At 38.8% G+C, this 23,234-nt stretch overlaps 2 protein-coding genes across 2 annotated transcripts in view; one reads left to right on the forward strand and one right to left on the reverse strand.

Annotated features, from left to right (window-relative positions):
- Nucleotides 1-20,960, reverse strand: part of RAD51B (RAD51 paralog B) — a 562,898-nt gene extending 541,938 nt beyond the window's left edge. The window contains exons 1-4 of the mRNA XM_077767229.1: nt 20,915-20,960; nt 17,349-17,460; nt 15,561-15,674; nt 10,918-11,034 (exon numbers count right to left, since the gene is read on the reverse strand). Of these exons, the coding sequence (XP_077623355.1) occupies nt 10,918-11,034; nt 15,561-15,674; nt 17,349-17,460; nt 20,915-20,928 (357 nt within the window). The 5' untranslated portion in view covers nt 20,929-20,960. The remainder of the gene's footprint in view (nt 1-10,917; nt 11,035-15,560; nt 15,675-17,348; nt 17,461-20,914) is intronic.
- Nucleotides 20,961-22,222: 1,262 nt separating this feature from the next.
- The window catches only part of ZFYVE26 (zinc finger FYVE-type containing 26), a 67,378-nt gene continuing 66,366 nt past the window's right edge, over nt 22,223-23,234 (forward strand). The window contains exons 1-2 of the mRNA XM_077767115.1: nt 22,223-22,261; nt 22,753-23,029. Of these exons, the coding sequence (XP_077623241.1) occupies nt 22,836-23,029 (194 nt within the window). The 5' untranslated portion in view covers nt 22,223-22,261; nt 22,753-22,835. The remainder of the gene's footprint in view (nt 22,262-22,752; nt 23,030-23,234) is intronic.

The raw sequence follows: 23,234 nt of genomic DNA on the forward strand, positions 1-23,234 counted from the left end.
GTGAGGGGAGAGGTGGATGAGGAGGGAGGGAGGGAGGGAGAGAGAGAGAGAAAGAGAGAGAGAGAGACTGAGACTCTTAAGCAGGCTCCATGCTCACAGCAGAGCCCCACACAGGGCTCGATCCCACAACCCTGGAGTTATGACCTGAGCCAAAATCAAGAGTCAAATACTCAACCAACTGAGCCACCCAGGTGCCCCTGTATCACATAACTTTAAATGTCACTGTAAAACTTATGGAAGTTTGTCTTCCTATCCTATGTGTTTCTTAATTACAATGGCTTCCTACTATCATTACTCAGTATTTCACGGGACAAAATAACAGTGAAAGTTTCATTATTAATGATAATGGATATAATTCCATATATCAAATTGTCTTTAGAATTTCAATTTTTTTTTGGATGCCTTCTCAGATGGAATCAGATTGTCACTAACTTTCACTTTATCAGTCCCGGGAGAATCATAAGCTCTGATTTGCCTATGCATATGGTTCACTTCTAGCACACTATAGTACAGTCTTCAATATATAGTTTCTTTGCAGGACTCTTTTTATGACATTTGTCTGTTTCATGAGATTTGGCTTAATTAAATCCAAAATCCACCTAACTAGGTACATGCAGAACTACAATTCATCCCAGTATATCGAAAATAAAGGTACTGCAAGGTGCCTCTGTCAACCTTCTGTATCATTTCCTCATGAACTACACCTGACACATGACAGTCTGACATACAGAACAAGTAAGGATGCCACCATCAATCTATGTATTAAATACTAATTAAGGTTTATTTCACTTTTTAGGCTGAAATACCAATAAAAATTCAAAAAAAATGTTCCCACAACCTAATGGAACATCTTACATCCTCTACTTTAGAAACTGCTAGTTTTAAAGAGCCCCACTCTTCATGGACCTTTTAGCCATTGTCAAAGACAGCATGGATCAAGTTAATCATCAGGTATCAGAGGAAAAGGAAACTTGTCAGCCAAAGTTGAAAGTGGATCTAGACAATGAAAAATGGTTACTCTTCAGAGTGCTAACTAATGAAGGAATAGAGCACTGCCTTTCTACACATATTATCTACACGCCAGGTTTTAGATTATGTTCTAAGATTTAATGAGCTTAAACCCATTAAAGCTTTGTGATTTTTAGTGAAAAGGTAAAAAAGTCACCATTTTAATTAAGATGATATATATGAAAACATTCAGTTAACATATCAAGTCCCATAAAAATGTAACATATTCTATTATTTCATCTTTAAAGAAAACATGTAAAAAATCTGAAAAGTTAAACAAATATAACTGGCATTTTTTCTACTTCATTATTTTCAGGTACTATTCAGTGAAGTCTTGGGAAAAGTCAAACATTATGTGAATAACATTATAAGATTTCTGGGTTTGTTTTGTTTTGTTTTTACTTTGCATTCAAAGTTGGATAATTACATTTACTTTAAACTATAACTAATTTCTAATTCTTTAGCAATCGAAGATCTTCATATATTTTTTATTCTCTTCCTAGACTCAAAAAAATTTATGTTGTATGCAATTCTGATGGGCTAACTGGAGTTAAATTTCATTATTTTTTCAGGTTTACTTAGTGGGTTAAAACATTTCAACATTAATAATTTTTAGCTTCAGATAGTTTAGCTCTGAATTCTACCAGCCAAACCACAAAATTTCAAGTTGTGTTCAGTTCCCAGGTTCAGCTCCAATGGTGGTTAGGAAGAGAGAACATGCCAAACCAGAATAGTCTTAGTTATTTGCTTCTTGGAAACTCAGAGTGAATACCACATTACACACAGAAGACACCAGTAAAATACAATAAGCTTTATATCGAGCCTGTGTTGCAACCCTGACTGAGAAATGTAAAAGAACTGAAAGAAGATGAAGTGGTAAAGATCACCCAAATATAAACAAGGAAGTAAATATTAATAATCAGTTTAAAGCAGAAAGTGGATTATTCCCAAGCAAAGAAAATCTAATTGTACTAACGTAGAAATGAATCCTAGTTATTTTACTCTTAAGTGAGACTGAATGGTTGAGATGAATGTGAAACCTGTAACCTGTCAGGACCTAAAACCAAGTTAACTCTCTCCACATTCAAGATGGGGGCGACAGGATGGGGCCATCTGCCAAGCCAATACTTCACTAGAGAAAATTTAAGGACTGCCTGGTTCTGATCTGAGAAAAGAGCTTGTGGAAACTTCATATCATTTTTTTTAATGACACCCTTCACCCATCATTTGTCTCCACTTGCTCAATAATTACGTAGAAATATATTTAGGTCTTCAGACCTACAGAATTCATTTAAAAGATAAATAATCCTCCAAATCCTAAGACAAACAAACAAAAGCAAACAATCTCAGAAAGGTGAGGGAGCACTTTACCTTGTTAAAAAAAAAAAAAAAAGATCTTAAATTACTTTACATCAACATTTGGAAGATTTTATACCTTGGATTCTCTCCACCATGCTCTTTTATATTAATAACTGCTGTTTTTCAAGTACGTGGGAAGGAAGGGAAAATAGAAAGGAGAGGGATAGAGCAGAAAAACACAGAAGGACATGAAAATGACAAGTACCCCAAGTTTTATAGTTAAAAAAACATCAAACAGTATCAAGGAACATAATCATTCATTTACCAATCATATAACCTGTACCATATAAAAGACTCCATGAAACATTTATGGAGAACAATGTTTATTTCTAAATCAGGAAATGAGTAAAGAATCAGGAACAATGATCCAATCAACCACATCTGCTAAACTTCTGTATTAGGACAGAGGCCTGGTTATCTTGCCTTTCAAATCACTGGGCAGGATAAACAAATCATGTCTGCGGGTAAATATTCAAGGAACACCAACTAGAAACTTCTCCCGGGTAATCCTGCTGCTGTTGTTACCCATGGAGCAGATGTGAACCTGACTATATTTTGAAGGAGATGAGACCCATCTTGGCCAACCTACAGACCCATGAGAAAGAAGAATAAATGTCTGCTGCTGTTGCAAGCAGTGTAAGCAGCCAAAATTGGCTAATCAAGCATTTATGTCTTGTACTTCACTGTTTATGCATTTCTATTACATGTCCAGCCCTTGTAGGCATTTAAGTTTACAATCCTGCCTTAGTAGCTCCTGTGATCTTGTAGGCCACAGCTAACCTTGCCAATAAGAAGGAAAAAGAAAACTGTGTATTTAACTCTTCTGAGGAAAAATTAGGATGCCAAAATAGGACTCTGGTATCCTGCTCCTACCTTTCTGGGATAGAATAGTCACTTCCAAACAAAACTGCCCCACTCTCAAGGGGGACACCTGGTCTCCTTAAATCATGAACAAAGCACAGAAATGCATTAGGAAATATAAAAAATGTAAAAATGTGCTACATCCTTTCTTAGTATTTAGAGCAAGGATCTGGGTATAATCATCCCTCTTAAATATTGTGAAGATTTGGCAGCGCTTCACAGGTTTACTCTTCCAGAGGTACTCTTGAACAAAGATATGCAGACGTTACAGCTCTTTTTGTTGACGGAGGTTTGGACCAGCTCTCAGGATTACAATATGAAAACACCTTTTTTGGTGATCCTTTTAAATATGACATAAATTTTACTGAATCACATTAGCATCTTTATTAGGTCTTCTCAGCAGGGGTGATCTTGACCCCAAGGGTGAAACCTACCCTTGATGGGATGGGAGGGGGGGGATTTTATGCTTTTTACGTATAAATCACAGACATACACAAAGCATAAATAGGTATACAGTATATCTGTGGCATTAAAATCTCATGGGAAAGGAAGACTTCATTAGAAAAGGAAATGTCTAAAAAGCTCCTTAGGGGAGAAAATGAAAAAGAGGGAAACACTGATTCAATCTACATTATCCCCTATGAGAAGGCTCCATATGATTTGACCTCCACATAATGTAAACTTTTAATCTTTAAATTTCAAACATATCTTTACTACCAATAGTCAGTAATAACAGATGCAGAATTGTCTGCTTATAAACTCCACAAGTAAGGAGTTTGATGTTCTCAGGGAATGGGACAAAGCCCTGTATGTAGTTCGGTTCCATCCGTGATTCAGCAGTGTTGGTTTCTCTTTGATTTCTCCTCTGCAGCTTCTGCTTTTGGCATGAGTAGTGCTTCTCTAGTCCCACTTGGTGCTATAACTGCATATACACAGATTCAGTGAAGTTCACAGAAATCAAAACTGGGGATAAAGAAATTAGGGAATTCTGAAGTTAGAGTCAGGAAAGAGCAGCTATAAAAATGCCAGCAGAATGTTTCCAGACTTATTCTTACTCCCTCAATCATCTCCAGGCCTCATCTAAGTTTACTCTACCGGTTACCTTACCTCTGTCTCACCTCCACCAGATCTACCTTCTACCTGATATCCACAACTCTAGGTTTGACCTTTTAACCAGAAACAAAGATTGTGCAATGCAATTAGACACCTCCAGTAGGTACCATACTAGTTCTCTATTGCTATGTAACAAATTACCACAAACTTCACAGCCTGAAACAACACTGGTTTCTTATCTCACACCTCTGTAGGTTAGCAGTCAGTCCAGACAGGCTTGCCTGGGCTCTCTGCTCAGTCTCACAAAACCAAAATCAAGTTGTCAGCTGAGTGAAATCTACTACACTGCAGTTGTGGGTCTGAGCTTCCTGCTTCCTTACTGGCTGTCATCAGAGGGCTACTCACTGCTTCTAGAGGCCAACTACATCCCTTCTCACATGGCCTCTTCTATGTTCATGTTTTGAATCTTTCTGATTTCTCCCTCTTCTTTAGTCAGAGAAAGCTCAGTTTTCAAGGGTCCATGGAAGTAGATCATGATAATCTCCCTCTCTTAAAGCCAATTGTGTCATATTAACATACCACAATAATGGGAATAATAGCTCATCATATTCACAGGTTCCAGGGATTACAACAGAGCATCTTTGGAAGGCCATTTTAGAAATTCTACCTATCACAAAGTCTATGAGAATGGAGTGGTAATAATTTAAAGTTTTTTAAAACTTAGACACACACACACACACACACACACACACACACACACACACAAATATAAACACAACATAGTGATAGCCAGGCTCTAAGAAGGATCCAAAGATCTCACTCTGGTATTCACGCCCTTCTAGTCCCCTCCCACACTGTAACAGGTGTATCTGTGTGAGAGAATACAAGAGAAGTAATGCTATGTAACTTCCAAAGCTGCTACATCATAAAGACATTGTCATTTCTACTCTGTTCTCTAAGATCACTTACTCTAGAGAAAGTCAACTGCCATGTCATAAAGACAGTCAAGCAGTCTTGTGGAGAAGTCCAGGTGGCCAATAACTGAGCCTTCCTGCCAACAGACAGGACCAACTTCCCAGCCACACAAGTGAGCCATCTTGGAAGCATCTCCTGCAACCCCAGTCAGGTTTTCAGATGACTGCAGCCTTGTCAGCACCTTGACTGTAATCTCATGAGACCATAACCAGAAAACTGGCTAATATGCTTCTGAAATCCTGACTCATAGAAACTGAGAGATAATAAATATTTCCTATTGTTTCTAGTCACTAAACTTTGGAATGATTTGTTAAACAGCAATATATTACAAATTCATAAGTATACAATATAGATATAAAAATATTAGAGATATATAACTTTAAAAATATAAAAGAAAAAGAAACTCCTAAGATGAAAGAATCACTGATGTTCATTAATAAAAGATCAATTAAGTAGAAATACCATATTCTTTGAATTACTATTTCAATAATTTTAATGGCATACAAATGAAAATAAATACTGTACCTCAGAATAGCAATAACATTAAAAATTTCTAAAGTTTGTCTCATTCCAAGATTCAAGGAGAGAGTATAGCAGGAGGGGTGCCTGTTCATGATCTCATGAGCCCCACGTTGGGCTCTCCGCTGTCAACGCAGATCTAGCTTGGGATCCTCTGCCTCCCTCTGTCTCTGCACCTCCCCCGCTTGTTCTTTCTCTTTCTCATTCTCTTTCTCAAAAACAAAAAAATTTTTTAGAAACATCATGCTATATGAAAGAAACCGAACACAAAAGACTACAAATCATATGACTCCACTTAAATGAAATGTTTAGAAAAGGGAAATATATACACAGAAAATTGATCAGTGGGTGCCCAGAACTGAGAAATGGAAGCAGGAATTACTGGTACATATGCATGAGGGAAATTTTTAGAATGACAGAAATGTTCTAATGGGATTGTGGTGATTATTTACTATAAAGTTAGCAAATTAGTTGAATTATACAATTTAAAATGGTTGAATTTTTAAAGCATTTAAATTGTGCCTTAATAAAACTTTTCTTTAAAATAATCAAACGATGGGTGCCTGACTGGCTCTTTTGGTAAAGCGTGAGATTCTTGATCTTGGGGTTATAAATTCAAGCCTCACATTGGGTATAGAGATTACCTTAAAAAAATAAAATAGAGTAACCAAATGATTTATGAAAAGATATTCATGGCACCTGGGTGGCTTAGTCAATCCAACTCTTGGTTTCAGCTCAGGTCATGATCTCAGTTTCATGAGTTCAAGCCCCAAGTTGGGCTCTACACTAGCAGCACAGAGCCTGCTTGAGGTCCTCTGTCTCCCTCTCTCTGTCCCTCCCCCACTAGTGCTGTTTCTGTCTCTCTCAAAATAAATAAACTTTTAACAAAAGGTATTCAAGCTGTTAGTAATCAGGAAAATGAAAACTAAGATCATAGATGCCAAAGATGGGCATAAGTTAAAAAGTCTGATAATATCAAGGCAAGAAGATATGGAGCAAGAAGAATTCCCACACATCGCTGGTAGGAATGTAAACAGGTACAACCATTTTTCCTGATTCTGCAAAGTTACATTATACACATATCCTATTACCAGGAAATCACTCCAACACAGATACCTTGACAGGGGCCAGATATTAAATATTTTAGGTTTTGCAGATCATGAGATCCTTGTCACTACTCTGCTTTCTATCATGCAAACAGTCACAGACAAAACATAAACAAATGAGCATAGCTGTGTTACAATAAAACTTTATTTATAAAAACGGACATCAAGCTAGATTTGATTGCTGCACAGTAGTTTACCAATTCCTGCCCTAGAGAAATACCTGTACATGCAATCCAGGAGACATGTATAACAATTTTCGTAGGACTTATTTATATTAGCATCAAACTGTAAACAACCCAAACGTTCACTAAAAGGAAAAAGATAAATAAATTGTGGCTTATTTTCAAAATGGAATATAATACATTATATCTTATATAATACTCTTGTGAATTATACTCTTGCTACCTGAAATAACACGGGTATTATCTTAGAAAACACTATTAGGCAGCACCTGGGTGGCTCAGTCGGTTAAGCATCAGACTTCAGGGTTCGAGCCTCACGTCGGGCTCTGTACTGACAGCTCAGAACCCAGAGCCTGCTTCAAATTCTGTGTCTCCCTCTCTCTCTGCCCCTCCCCAGCTGGCACTCTGTCTGTCTCTCTCTCTCTCTCTCTCTCTCAAAATAAACATTAAAAAAAATTTTTTTAAACACTATTAGATGAATAAAGTAATTCATAGGTGATAGGATTTAATCACAGACATGATTTATTAGAGCTCAAAAATTAGCAAAACTAAATAAGATATTTTTATATCTCATATTTAAGCACACAGCCAGTAAAAGAAAACTATAAGGAAAAAAGTATAGGAACAGTAAAAACTCAAGATAAAGATTACATGTCAACAGAAGGCCAAAGACAGGATCAGGAGGGAGCCCACAGTTAGCTTCAATAGTGTCAGTATTGTTCTGGTTCTTATTAAGTCATAAGGTCCTAAGGCTTCATAACTTACACATGCAGGATTATTTAATCCTATATGCATAAAATACACATTAAAATTTTGTTAATAAAAGCTAAATAGAAATACTCTGTACTAAGTGAAAAAAAATCCCAAAATAACTGAAGAGGCTATCTGTAACTGAAACAGAAAGTACAGAATTTGCCACTAAAAAGCAGAAAATTTATGCTCCAAGTCAGCCAAGTTGATCATGACAAAATGCTTTTAACTACCACTTGGATTCAGAAAGAATTAACAAACAATAGAACTCCCCTATGACCCAGCAATAGCACTGCTAGGAATTTACCCAAGGGATACAGAAATGCTGATGCATAGGAGCACATGTACCCCAATGTTCATAGCAGCACTCTCCACAATAGCTAAAACATGGAAAGAGCCTAAGTGTCCATCAACAGATGAATGGATCAAGAAGATGTGGTTTATCTATACCATGGAATACTACATGGCAATGAGAAACAATGAAATCTGGCCATGTGCAGCAACATGGATGGACCTTGAGGGTGTTATGCTGAGCAAAATAAGTCAGGCAGAGAAGGACAAATACCATATGTTTGCACGTATAGGAGGATTAGGAGGAACTTAACAGAGGACCGTGGGGGAGAAGAAGGGGGGAAATAGTGGGGGAGAGGGAGAGAGGCAAACCATAAGAGACTCTTGAATGCTGAGAACAAACTGAGGACTGGTGGGTGTGGTGGGGGAGGGGGGAGATGTGCACGGAGGAGGGCACTTGTGGGGATGAGCACTGGGTGTTATATGGAAACCAACTTGACAATAAACTATTTGTAAAAAAATAAAATAAAATAAAAAGTTAATTGCAAAAAAAAAACCCAGAAAGAATTAACAAAAACCAAGTGAAAATGCATTAAAAATTATTCTAAAGCTTAAAAAATAAAAAGTACCTGTGGGTTAATCTTTCTTAAGTTCAGTTTTTGCTATTTAGGATGTTTATAACTGTGGAATACTATTGTTATAAACTCATTTGAGCAGAGGTCCAGCTGTAGTGCACAGATTAGGTACAATAGGATTATGGTACCATCTGGTGGCAAGACCCTGCAACAGCAGGTTCTTTCTTTTCCTTTTTTTTTTTTTTTAAAGATTCACCCACTCACCAGTTATCTAATAGGCATCTACCAAGCATAACACATTGTTTTAATGTTTTTATTATTTATTTTTGAGAGAGAAAGAGAGACAAAGCACGAGTGGAGGAGCGACAGAGAGAGAAGGAAACACAGAATCTGAAGCTGACTCCAGGCTCTGAGCTATCAGCACAGAGCCCAACACTGGGCTCGAACTCAAGACTGAGACAGACCATAACCTGAGCTGAAGTCGGATGCTTAACCAACTGAGCCACCCAGGTGCCCCCCACATACACATTTTTAAATCTTTCTCAGAAGATAGGGCATAAAATAAGGTATAGTATCTAAAACAGAGTCCCATCTTAATTTTAAAAATCTACAGTTAAATTTATGACTATCAGAACAGAACGTTAAGAGTCTGCTCTTGCCTAGAAGTTTGTGTAAAGTATCTAGGCCCCTAGAACTCTCAGACAAGAAGTTCCTCTGGAACATTCTGGCAAGTCCATCAAGTCATCACACCAGGACCAGTAAGCACGTCAATGCAGCTTGCAAGTAAAAGAACTGTTGTGGTTTTTGAAAGTCTGCAATCGCACTATGGAAAATTTAGAGTTTCCTCAAAAAAATTGAAAATAGATCCACATACAACTCAACAATTTCACTTCTGGATATATACCCAAAGGAAATAAAAACAGCATTTCATCAAGATATCTGTACCCCAATGTTTATCACAGTAGTATTGAGTATTCTCAATAGCCAAGATACAAAAACAACCTAAATGCCCACTAACAGATTAATGGATTAAAAGTGTGGCATATATACACAATGGAATATTATTCAGCCATGAGGAAGGAAGATATCCTCCCATTTGCAACAACATGGATAGACCCTGAGCACATTATACAAGTGACATAAGTCAGACAGAGAAAGAAACATACTATATATCAATTACATGTGGAATCTAAAATAGTTAAACCTGTTAAAAAACAGAGTAAAATGATGGTTAACAGGGGGCAGGGGTGGGAAGACAAGAGTGATGGTGTTTAAGGGCACAAACTTATAATTAGTAAATAACCCATAGAGATCTAATGCACAATATAATGAATAGACAATAACATTGTACTATAATTATGTAATGTTGTAAATACTACTATATCAGCAGATTATAACATATAAATGTATATGTTAAAGTAATACGATGAAAACCTTAAACTTACACAATGTTACATGTCAACCTTTTTCAATTAAAAAAAAGTCCTCGAATTCTTGACACCACTTCTTTCAAAAGGTAGAGTCAAATTTCTCTTTCCTTGAACATGAGTTGTACTTAATGACTTGCTTCTAAGGAAGAAAATGTGGCAGATGTTTACGATGTGTAACTGCCACAGCTAAATCATCAAAGGCATCGCCACTTCTACCTTGCCTCTTTTGGGTTACTCACGTTAGGGGAAGTCAGCCATCATGGAATAAGGAACTCACGCAGCCTATGGAGAGCCCACTTAGAGAGGAACTGTGTCCTGCCAACAACCACCATCAACTTCCCAATCATGTGAGTGAGTCCTCTTGAAAACATTCTCCAACCCCACCAAGACTTCAAGATACCACATCCTTCACCGATATCTACGAGCTAAGCCACTCCCAAATCAACAGAAATAATAAAAGTTAACTATTGTTTTAAGCCACTTAGTTTTGAAGTAATTTGTTCTGCAACAAGACATAACTAACACAACAACATATCACAGAACCAAATTTTTTCTACAATAGAAACTAACAGCTCACTTCAGTTTAATACTCATCATTTTCTAAGTTGAAGAAACAGCAACCTAAGGAGACTTCCGGTGGTCAGCAAGGATTGTTCTGAACATCGTAGTTTTGCAAAGCAACTGTACTAGGTACTGAGTGAAGAACCATGCCCTTGAGGTACAAAATAATTTGTTTTTTCAACTAAACTTTTTCTCCTGGCTCTGAAGGTTATAGGTTTGTGGGAGGTTTGGAAAGTTTGTCCTTTACCTCTGTGAGAGATCCACAAGCCACTCCACCATGCAGGGCTTCATCCAACGCAGAAAGAGTCGTGGCTAAGACCACTGGAGAGAGAGAGGCAGATGTTTGCATCTTTAACCCATAAGCCTAAACAAGAAAAAGAAAAAATCTTTTCAATATCCATGTTTATTTGAAAACAGAAACCAAATCCAAACTTCAATTTCTAGCAGCTGGAACCCAAATCCTCTTTTTTCCTCAAACTTTTATTTGTGAATCAAATATTCAATCCATGTCCAGAAACAGTGCTAGACTATGCGGATATGACAGAATAGACAGGACCCCTGCCCTCACAGTACATAGTCACCCAGCAATTGAAGCCAGGACTGGAAACTAGACAGTTACAATACAGTTATTAGAGATATTGTAACAGAAAAGGAGAAATACAGGGACAGTAGACCTGATCTAGATTTTGTGATGTAGGAAGACTTCATGCGAAAACTGGATGTCTGAGCTAAATTGTGAAATAGCTGTTAAGCAAAGGAAATGTGCATATTCCTGTCAAAGAGACAGAACATACAAAGAAAGGGAAAAATGGGAATAAAAACTACAAAAAAATAAAGAGTTCATTTAGAGTGGTTGAAAGATGGGAATATGGTCACAATGGGGCAAGTGATAAGGCTGGATAAATAAGAAGCAGGAGCCAAATCATGAAAAAGCCTTGTTAAAGTCTGGAGTCAATACTGGGAGCAACAAGGAATGGCAGGTTCATTATCATTTCAAACTAAGGTTGGTCTGTGAAGAATAGTTGAAGGTAGATATGGAAGGCTGAGAAGTCGACCCCCAAAAGATATCCACATCAAATCCCTGGAAATTTTGAATGTTACCTTATTTTGAAAAAGGGCCTGTACAGATGTGATTAATGTGACTTCATACCCAGCAATGTTTAAGAATGCTTCCTCTGCAATTTCTAACAATAAAAATTACTAGTATTTTATTAAATTGCCCAAATAAACTGTGGTCAAGCCATAAAACTATAACCATTCATTCATTCTACAGACACTGAGTACCTACTGCACGCCTTATACTATGATAAACTCTGGGAATAAAATTTAATAAATTTATGTATCAAATTCAAGGCTCTTCTGCTTCTGTGAGGATGTATGAAGACCAGCATATTAATACTTATGAGTCCTAAATGTGCCAACTCCTGTGTAATCTTACCTATTAAATTGTTAGATCAGTTAAACCATGGATAATCACATTTCTCTAAGGTTATATTCAGGTACATTTAAAAAAAAAAAAAAGCTACAGAAAAAAGTCATGTGGTATGCACCTGATTTAGAAATTGTCTCCAATATTGTCTACAATCTATCATCAGGCAACACTGGTGGACTTGGGGACACTTTATCAAACATGTAAAGGCAGCCCAATCTGTCAACATTAAAGTATTTCCCTTGCAACGTAAGTGCACTAATCACTACAATAGGTGTAGTAACACAAAGACTAAAATGAACAAACAAAATAAGACTTCAGAAATGATAGTATGTATATAAATGAAACAAAAATGGGTATTTTAGTATGACACTTCACCTGTTTTTCTTCTACTTTGGTGGCTGCTTCTTCTTCTTAGACTTCTCATTATCTAATCTTAAAATGTGGGCTTCATTCAGGTCTTGGTCTTGAGTATGCTTATCTCATTACCATATTTACAGTGATGACTCCCAAATGCGTGCTTTTACTACAGAGCTCTCTTTTACACTCCAGGTCCCTATATTAACAACCTGTCGGCATCTTCACTTGATGTTTCACAAGCAACTCACATTCGACAAGTACTAAATTAAGTTCATGGTCTGCCTCCCTCAAGCCTGATACTCTTCCAACATTCCTTATCTCAGGAACTGGTACTACCCAGTTTCCTAAAGCAAAAATCATGGAATCATCTGTCACTTTCTTGTACCTCACCACCCACAGCCAAACAATCACCAGTCCTCCTCACTGTACCTCCTAAATATCTCTCATCATAACTGACATTATGCCATCTGGGTCAACACCATACTAACAATCCATGTCACAATCACTTTCTCTTTAGAATACAGGAATAGATACCTAACTGGTCTTCATGAATATTTCCCTGCTCCTTTTCAATCACTTGTCTATGTTCAAGACTGAGTTTTTAAAAATATATATTAGATTATACCCTTTTATGACTTCTCATTGTCTGCAGAATAAAGTCCAAAATCCTTTACATGGTCTGCAGGCCCCACGATCTGACTCTTGCTTACTTCTCTGACTTCACCTCTGAGGTTATTCTGTTCCTCACTGCTGTGCTCCATGCACACCTGCTGATTTTACTGCCATGCAAGCATATGCTCTCTCTCTTCACAGGGTCTTTACATTTCCTGCTTCCACTGCCTGCAAACTCCTCTCTGCTCACGTCCCTTCCCAACTTGGCCTGTCTCTCCCCTATCTAACCTTCAGGTTTCAGCCGAAGTGTCGCTTCCTTGGAGGAGCCCTTCCTGACCCCTAAACTAAGTAAAGTTCCCTGTTATTAAGTTTCAGAGCTTTTTGTAATTTTCCTTCATAGGACTTAGCATGACTAAACTAATTATTTATGTAGTCATGTGTTTAATGTCTGACTTCTCCCATGAGACTGTAAGCTGCATGAGGAACATTACCATGCTCACTATAATATCCTCATGCCTGGCACTCAATAAATACTAAAGAAATACATAAATGAACAAAAAAATCTTCTCTGGAAAAACAAACGGAGGCTAAGCCAATGTTTAACACAAGACTCAAATCTAAAGAATGCTACAAGAGTGAATGCACAACAAAGGGAAATGATGGCTTCCTGAGGTGGCATTTGGAATGGCATTGATACTGCAGCTAAAGTGGTGATGCAAGTGGAGCCTACAGGTGAATTTCCTCCACATGCTCTATTATTTAATTCTCTAAATAAATATGCCGTAGGTATCAACCGAACACATAGAATGACATACATCAAATTAAAACACTTTGTTGGTGCTCTACAACCTTCAAAATAGTAATAAGTTAATTTAAACCTGGTCCCAGAATCATCATTTACTATTTTAGCTTACTTCTCCCATAAAATAAAGTGGGCTACTCAAAGCTCCGAGGTCAATGACAAAGCTAAGACAGTGCCAATTCCTAACTCTAATTCAAATTCTCCTTCTGACTACTCTGGCTTTGAGGTATTTTCTTAGATCACAGGCTAAATCTGAAAAATAGAAAATATTTTTATCTATTCATTAATTTCAGAAGTTTCAAATGACACTAACATCCCTTCCTTCCTACCTTATAGAATTGAACTCCACTTTATTGCTCCGTGGTGACTAAATTTCGATATAAGATAGTAAGGTAAGTGATCTACAATCCACCTAAATAAATACATTTGCAAAGCACTTAACAGATTTCTAGGTACTCTTATTCTGGGAAAAGAGGGTCTTTTCTACCATGCACTAAACCTACATTTTGAAAAGCTAAAGTTATGAGACAGAAAGTATGAAATAATAGTACTTGATGAGAATTTGTTATAAAAAGACTTTTAACTTTCCCAAGAGTGAGAAAAGTTTTTAAGTAGTATATATTCAATCAATAAGCAATATAAATCCAATATGCGTATTTTATGACACAGGCTCATGATAATAAAAGTTGGTATTACAAAGACAGGAGCATTCTAAAATTAGAAGTGTATTATAATTTAACCGTGAAGTCCACAAATCCTACCCAAACAAACAAAAGACAAAGATGACCTTTTGAAACATCAATATCAGCTACAGGGAAAAAATGTTGCCTCCTCATTCCCATATTTAGGAACTGTCTCCCATGAGCTTATAAACGACATAAATTTTTCGCATATATTTTCATTAAAGGACTAGTTCTACGGTATAAGAGTCAATATTTCTTTTAAATATTTATTCATCCATTTTTGAGAGAGAGAGAGTGAGAGAGAAAGAGAGAAGCAGAGAGAGAAGGAAACACAGAATCCCAGCCAGGCTTCCTGGTGATAGTGCGCACGAACTATGAGACCTGAGCCAAAATTAGGAGTTGGATGTTTAGCCAAGTGAGCCACCTAGGAACCCCAAGAGTCAATTTTTTTTTCAAAACATTTATTTATTTTTGAGACAGAGAGACAGAGCATGACTGGGGGAGGGAGAGAGAGAGTAGAGAGGGAGACACAAAATCCAAAGCAGGCTTCAGGCTCTGAGCTGTCAGCACAGAGCCCAAAGTAGGGCTTGAACTCACAGAATGCAAGATCATGACCTAACCAAAATTGGACATCAACCAACTGAGCCACCTAGGTGCCCCAAGAGTCAATATTTTTGAGGCATTCACATGAAACGATGCTCAGCATCACTCACCATCAGGGAAATAAACCACACTGAGATACCACTTCACGTCGGTCAGAGTGGCTAAAATGAACAAATCAGGAGACTATATAGATGCTGGCAAGGATGTGGAGAAACAGGGACCCTCCTTCACTGTTGGTGGGAATGTAAACTGGTACAGCCCTTCTGGAAAACAGTGTGGAGGTTCCTCAAAAAATTAACAGTAGAACTCCCCTATGACCCAGCAATAGCTCTACTAGGAATTTACCCAAGGGATACAGGAGTGCTGAACCATAGGGGCACATGTACCTCAATGTTCATAGCAGAACTTTCAANTGGGGCACAGGCTCTGCTGACCATACAAAGAAGTTCATGGACACCTCGATAACTAAGGCCAGTCATCTTCATAAGCTCCAATGGCGAAAGACATAAAAAGTCCTAGAGAGACATAAAAAGAATATTTTAAACATATATGTGCAACAAAGATACTGGAATTAAAAGGAAACTTTCAATGGACACTGCTCATAATTTATTGCAGATTGAAGATTTCTATATTCCTTATAGTATGTCTCCTTACACATGCTTTAACTAAAAGATATGATGCCATAATCTTATCTTCTAATTCTCTAATTTAGTTAGTATATACCAGAGGACACACCAAGTAACATCACATAGCAGCAGCCTCCAACCCAGGTATATATGAGCACTGCCCTGAGCTGCAGTTTGGGCATAAACAAATACCCAGAAAGTGTCAGGTTGAAATGAGTTTCTTACTGAGCTATGAGACCATTCAGAAAAAGTATTTAATAGAGAAAATAAAACTGACTATGGAATGAAATGTTAAATCTCATACTTTTAAGAGTATTTCCAAGTATGAACATGAGGATTATTAAATGTATAATAGAGGAACCAAAAATACCACTAACACACAAAGCAGTTTTTTTAAATTGCTGTATGCTCTGAGAAAATCTGTCTTATTAAGGATTAAATCCTAATACAAAACGTTAAATCTAGGGGCACCTGGGTGGCTCAGTCAGTTAAGCATCTGACTTCAGCCCAGGTCATGATCACATGGTTTGTGACTTCAAGCCCCATATTGGGATCTCTACTGTCAGCACAGAGCCCACTTCGGATCATCTGTCCCCTCTCTCACTGCCCCTCCCCTCCTCTTTCAAAAATAAACAAAAATTAAAAACAAACACGTTAAATCTTTTTTAACCTCCTAAGAAGGATCTGTTTCACTACTGTGCTTAAAAATGCAACATCTGCTCTATACATTTCTCCTATTACACTGATAAGAAAATGATTCTATTAATTTTTCTTGCTTGCAAGAGACATTATCCCTTTTGAATATTATCTCTTCATTTGAGTCCTATTTCTCATATAACTGCAAAATTTCTTGCAAGTGGATAAAACTTCTCTAGAATCCCAAACAAATAGCATGAATATACTTCACATTATGCTATAAGCATTCTCCACTGACCCAAAATCCAAAAATATAGGAATTTGGGTAAAAGAAATCACATTTGGAAATACAACCTAAGTGACCTGTTATTTTATTTTATTTTTGAAAGAGAGAGAGAATCTTAAGCAGGCTTCATACCCAGCACCAAGCCCCATGGAAGCCCAATGTGGGGCTCATTCTCAAGACAGAAAAATCATGATCTGAACCAAAATCAAGAGTTATGACTGACTGAGCCACCCAGGCAAGTAGCCTCTTATTTTAAAACAGCCCATGCAGGGGCGCCTGGGTGGCTCAGTCAGCTAAGCGTCCGACTTCAGCTCAGGTCATGATCTCATGATTCATGGGTTCAAGCCCCACGTTGGGCTCTGTGCTGACAGCTAGCTCAGAGCCTGGAGCCTGCTTCAGATTCTGTATCTCTCTCTCTCTCTCTGACCCTCCACTGCTCACGCTGTCTCTCTCTCTCACAAATAAAAAAAAAAACAAAAAACTGTTTTTTTAATTTTAAATAGCCTATGGAGAAGCACTATCATTCATATTTTTTAGAAAGTTAAATTATCACATTTCAGGTTTACTTAGGAGTTATTAAGGTATATTTAAGATTAACTGTACTCCAAGTTTCTCAGTGAGAAAAAGTAAATAAATTTTACCTGACATGTAACAATTTGATGTCTGTTTAGACGGTCACATAGCTCTTGCGACAAGCCCACTCTTCTGAGTTTCTTGCTACCCATGCTTTCAAGATGCAGCAGAAAGAGAACCCTGAAAAGCATTAGAAAATACCATAAGCAATAGTAGACAGGCGCCCCTGTGTGGCTCAGTCAGTTAAGCGTCCGACTTCGGCTCAGGTCATGATCTCACAGTCCGTGGGTTCAAGCCCCATGTCAGGCTCTGTGTTGGCAGTTCAGAGCCTGGAGCCTGCTTCAGATTCTGTGTCTCCCTCTCTCTCTGCCCCTCCCCTGCTCTCTCTCGGTCTCTGTCTCTCAAAATAAAATAAAGACATTTAAAAAAAATTTTTTAAAGCAATAGTAGAAAGGCTATCAAAACACACTACAATATAAAAAATTCTTCAAGCTTCTTCATATGCAAACGAAATGCATAGTATTTAAAATATTATAGATAAAATAAAGGCTATAGAATCTTTCTAAATGTCTGCCAAACATGCACACAAAGAAACAAGACAACATAAGAATGTGCATTTCACACAATTCTTTTATATTTACTACATGAATATAAAGATACCACTTCACATTTGTATAGCATGTTAGGGTTTTCAATGTATTCATAAATTTTATTTGGATGTATAATTAACTTTCAAGGAATATTTCCAAGCAGCACTCCTTAGGAAGTTTTTACTGTCCAGACACCTAGGTGGCTCAATCAGTTAGCGTTTGACGCTTGATTCTGACACTGGTCACGATCCCACAATTCGGGAGATAGAGCCCCCTCGGGCTCTGCACTGTAAGTGTGGAGCGTGCTTAGGATTCTCTCTCTCTCACTCTCTCACACTCGGCCCCTCCCATGCTCATGTGCTATATCTCAAAATAAATAAACTTTTAAAAAAATCTTTACTTTCATTGCACTGTAACGATAATAAATTTACTGAGCACCTACTATGTACACCAGGCACTGTTCCAAAGCTTTACATAAATTATCACATTTAATCTTCTCAATAGCCCTATAAGGAAGGTTGATTATTGATCCACTTTCTACATACGAGAACACTAATGCCTAGATGTTAGCTATTCCATTGTCACCAGAAAAAGTAAATGGTGGATCCAGAATTTCAACTCAGGGAGTGACTCTAAGGTTCATCCTCTTAACCAGCATACCCCTACTCCAAGTCCATTATCATATTTAACCTCTCCTTTTTCTGAGGCAAAACAAACCTGCAAATCAAATGAGATATTATTATTTCAGGTCTTATTTACAAACTGAAATAGTTTTTTTTTTTTAATTGTATTAGCTGCTCACATTCCCACATGCAATTAAATTTCACTCTTACTGTTGAACCTCACTAGGACTAAATGAGGCTCATGAAATATTTGCCTTTGGAAAGCTAGAACACAATCACTGTGATTCCTTTCATAACGCATTCAGAGAAGAGGCTGTGCATCTCACTGAGATGACAAGAAATCCTCTGGATAGAATAGAAACAAGAACTCTTCATTGTTCCAGGAGATAAAACAATATCATTAATAGAAAAGGAGTAACACTTTGGGACAAAAATACAGAGGACTGAGACTGTAGACACCTGACCAAATTTCTACATAAAATCTAAATTCTCTGAATCAAATTAATTCTCTCCTTCCCTCTCTCCCACTTTTCACATTCATGTGCATATGTGCGTGTGCGTGTATGTGCGTGTGCGCTCTCACACACACACACACACAATACATCCCTCTCATTTCTCTCAGTGGAAATTTGTACTGATGTTTCCTGAATAGTTTACCAAGTAATATCTGCTGTATCACTTCTTAGTGTTTTTATAGATCAGGTAGTTCTGGGGAGTAACACCATATAGGCTGATAACATTGAATCAAAAAGAAGAACCGAAACTACCTGGACTTTAACAATCACCAATTCTGCTATCTCAGCCTTCTTACGGCCATTCCCATCATTTGCCTGCACTATTGCATACTGCCTCGTTATTCCCTGCACCATAAAAAAACAAACAAACAAACAAACACTTATTTGCTCCTTCAGGAGACCCTTCTTAATCACACACTCTGCTGAGCTGCTGAGTTCTGGGGTACAGCAATCATTTAATCATATTCCTTTCCCTTTGAGAACTCAAAGTAAAAGATGAAAAGAGATGTATACACAAATTATTACAGTCACACGATAAGTACTGGCATTGGCATTGGCATTTAAATGTGCTATGGAAGCAGACAGGAAGAAGCACCAAACTGGTCTGCAAAAGTCAGGTCAGTGCCCCAATCCTGCCAGAGGTAGCTACCTAAAACTGTGCTCCAATCTTGTCACTGTCATTCCATGGGACCATTAGAGCACGGGATGAATTCCACACTTCTTAAGATCACATAAAGACCCTTCCTAAACTTGTCTCTTCACTTCCTTCTCCTTCATACATCTGATGGCAAGGCCCAGATCCTGCCCCTCCTGGTGCCTTCAGTTCCTCATCAGTAAAACAAAGGTAATTCAAATACCTCATAGGAATGTAGTGAAGGTTAGAAGAGTTGGATGGTGCCTGACACACAGAGTTCAAGGTTAACAACCATTACCATCAGCAATTCCCTCAGCAAAACATTGTTTGTTGCCTCTCCTCATCTGCTCTGCAGCCACAATACTGTATATTGATAGGTTACACAAGCGCCATCCTGACTCCCTGACTTCCCTCCACAAAACTTGCCCCCAAGTCAATCTCTTTCACTCCAATGTGTTCATCATACATTATACGCATTTGTTGGATAACCTTATTAACATATTATTACAGCGTGCGTGTTTGTTTCTTCCACCAGAGACTGTTAAATTCCTGCTGTGTGTGTGCGTACCCACATGGCCGCACGTGTAATCAGGGCTGAGTAAAGATCGTCTGTCCCGAAGGCTGAAACCTTTCCTCCTCAACAAAGTAAAAATCCTCACGGAAAATGTTCAGTGAGAACTGTAAGCAACGATAATAGCTAATATTTATTGAGCCCTTAATACGTGCCAACTACTGTTCCAAGAGCTTTCGATGTTTGAGCCCATTTTACAGACTAAGGATACTGTGGCATTGAGTTGAAAAACGTGCGTGACGTCTATCAGCTAGCAAATGGTGGAGTCCGCATTCGAATCTAGACATAGAATTCCAGATTCCACGCTTTAACCACCTCTTCTTCAGTACCACAGAAGGCGAGCAGACCCCAATGTTCCCTTAAGGACGGGCTCCCCCGCCGAGACTCCCAAGAAACCGCAAGTGGGAGAAGGGAGTGGGGCATCAAGACGCGAAAACGTCACTCTAGAATCCCCTAAAAAGAACCTTTTTCCAGCAAGGAGCACTGTCCCAGCAACCCCCACAAAGGAAGGCCAGAAGCTCCCAGACTTGCGGCGGAGTTCCCGTTAAGATGCCTCAGGCCTAAGGGGGAGTGTACGGGACCAAAGAGAGATTCTCCGCCACCCCGAAAGTAATAACAGAGAGGGGGCCAGAGAGGGAACAGGAAAAAATGAGCACACCCCATATCCCCACAAATGCCCCCCACACGAAACTTTCCAGTACCGGGTCTGTAGCATCCAACTTTCAAAGTTTCCCCCACCCCTCACAGTTCCCCGCGGAAAGCGCCGCAAAGCAACAACCCAAATGCCGATTGGGTGGTCACTCGGGTGAAATATCCAATCAGAGGTAGGAAGAGTCCCAGGTTGATTCCACTGCTTGCTGGGAATTGTAGTTCACACTACAATAAGTCAATGAATCCGTTTCTCAATATAGTGGTTATCAAAATCCGGCAGAGAAACATCAGCAAGAGGAAAATGAAGCCAGGGAAAACCTTGCTTGGAATTGTCTCTTTTCTTTTTTTGTCACTACATTTAAAAATGCATAATGGACCAAAAAGACATGTTAGTTTTCATTCACCTATAGTAGAAAAGGTCTTGGAGGAGACCTTGGATTTGTTTGGGTTTGCTTTTTAGGGTTTGCTTTTTTCACCACACTTTGGTGGTGAAATAATTTGGGAAATGCTGAATGAAATTGCTCAAGCTGAAAACACATAATGGGGAAACGTTAAGAGTCTGTAGTTTAAGAAGACCATGAAGGAAACCACCGAAGTTTCGGTGTAAAGGGGAACTGTTACTTTAAGACTCGGTTTCAGATTACACTATTATTTTGCGAAAAAGCTTTTGCCCACTCTTTGCTCTCATATCTCGAGTGCATACTTCTATCTTATAATTTAGCCTACTGTATCCTAATTACTGACCTGCCCATGTTACTAGACTGTGAACTCGAGGACAAGTTCCGCAATTTATTCAGCCTGAAAAGTAGGGAGGGCCTAGGACATCGTTCAATTAACGGTTGTCGGGTAAATGAGCAAATCAATGGAGTTAGGCAGAAAATGGGAATTAAGAACGCAGGATTCTGCGATGATAACAGAAGCCAAGTGGATAAAATATCAATGGAGGAGTATCCAGGTCTCCTTGCTCTGGGAATCCCCAAGGCCTGGCAAAACACTGTCCCTGGCGGGCACTTCGTAAAAGCTGACTTCAAACGCTATGGAGTAAAAGAGATGAAAACAATCAAGGGACACTGATATTTCTGCTACCCGCTCCGCCGAATGCAGAACTGAAAGTATCGAGCGGAGGTGAGGTCAAAACTGAAAGGAATGGTCCTTAGCCAGGTAGTTGGTTGACTCTGCTTGTCCTGGCTTTCTCTAGTCCAAAGAAGTTACGTCACGTGACCCAAACAAATATGGCGCCTTATTTGCATCTTCCCTTCGTTGACCAATAGGAGTAGCCTCTGTCAGTCGTCCCACCCCACCCCGCCCTCCCGCAACCTCCCGAATGGGATCTATCACCTGACTCCGTTCAAACATGGCTGCGCTGGAAGCTCTATTGCTTTGGGTATCAGGAGCAGGTGAGTGTAAGACGCCCCAGAGAAGACCGGGGCGCTCTCCACGACCCCTGTAGGGAGCGTCCCTGCACTCCAATCCCCACTGTCCTCCAGCTCTCACACAGACTCATCTGCGGATCTTCACTCCTCCACCTTAAGTGAGGGCTCAAACTAGGGAGGTTCCTGCTGCGTTTCTCATCCTTAGGGAGGTGACCCACCTGGGCATTTGGAGCCGGACTGGGTCTAAAGTTAAGTGGGGAACATGAAAGTGGATTTATGGGTCTGCGCCCCGAGCTAAATCGACTATTAATATTAATTAAATGTTGGATGTGTGTAGAGAGATGGGATCCACCCCTCGGGGAAAGGTGGAACTTCTCAAAAAGGGATAGTAAGTAACACGTCAAATCAAACTTAAAACGATAATTAGGGAAGTAAGTTCCGCTTTTCCCAGCCAGGCTAGCAGTTATTAGTTTGTCTAGATATAGCTACTTCATTGTGGTGTATATTGTTTCTAGGAGGTGCTCCACGAATGAGAAAATTGACAATGTGTTCTGCGTAATTCATCTCTTTCTATCTCCCTGCACTCTGTGCTGGGAAAATGCATCATCCATTTGGAAAAGAGGAAACTGCTTCTCAGAAGCAGCTTTATGGATTTTTCTGTGAGTGCCTTCGCAGAGGAGAATGGGAACTGGCACAGGCATGTGTACCTCAACTACATGAGGCACAGGGGGATATCCCAAAGAAGGTGGAAGATATACTTCAGGCGCTGGTGGTGTGTCCAGATCAGCTGAGGTAAGGGATCTCTCGTCTTCCCAGGCAGTCACAGGGTGGGAGACACAAGGTCAGTATTTGAGCTCTGGTTACCTAGTCTCTGAAAAATTAGCAGAGGCAGACTGTATTTCATATGCTCTGAAAACTTACATCTATAATACATGTTTATTACTAAATGTTGACTTTAAATTATCATCTGAAACTGCAGTTAATCCTTGCCAGCAAA

The sequence above is a fragment of the Crocuta crocuta genome, unplaced genomic scaffold, assembly GCF_008692635.1.
Source record: "Crocuta crocuta isolate KB4526 unplaced genomic scaffold, BGI_CrCroc_1.0 scaffold55, whole genome shotgun sequence".
Classification (NCBI taxonomy): Eukaryota; Metazoa; Chordata; class Mammalia; order Carnivora; family Hyaenidae; genus Crocuta; species Crocuta crocuta.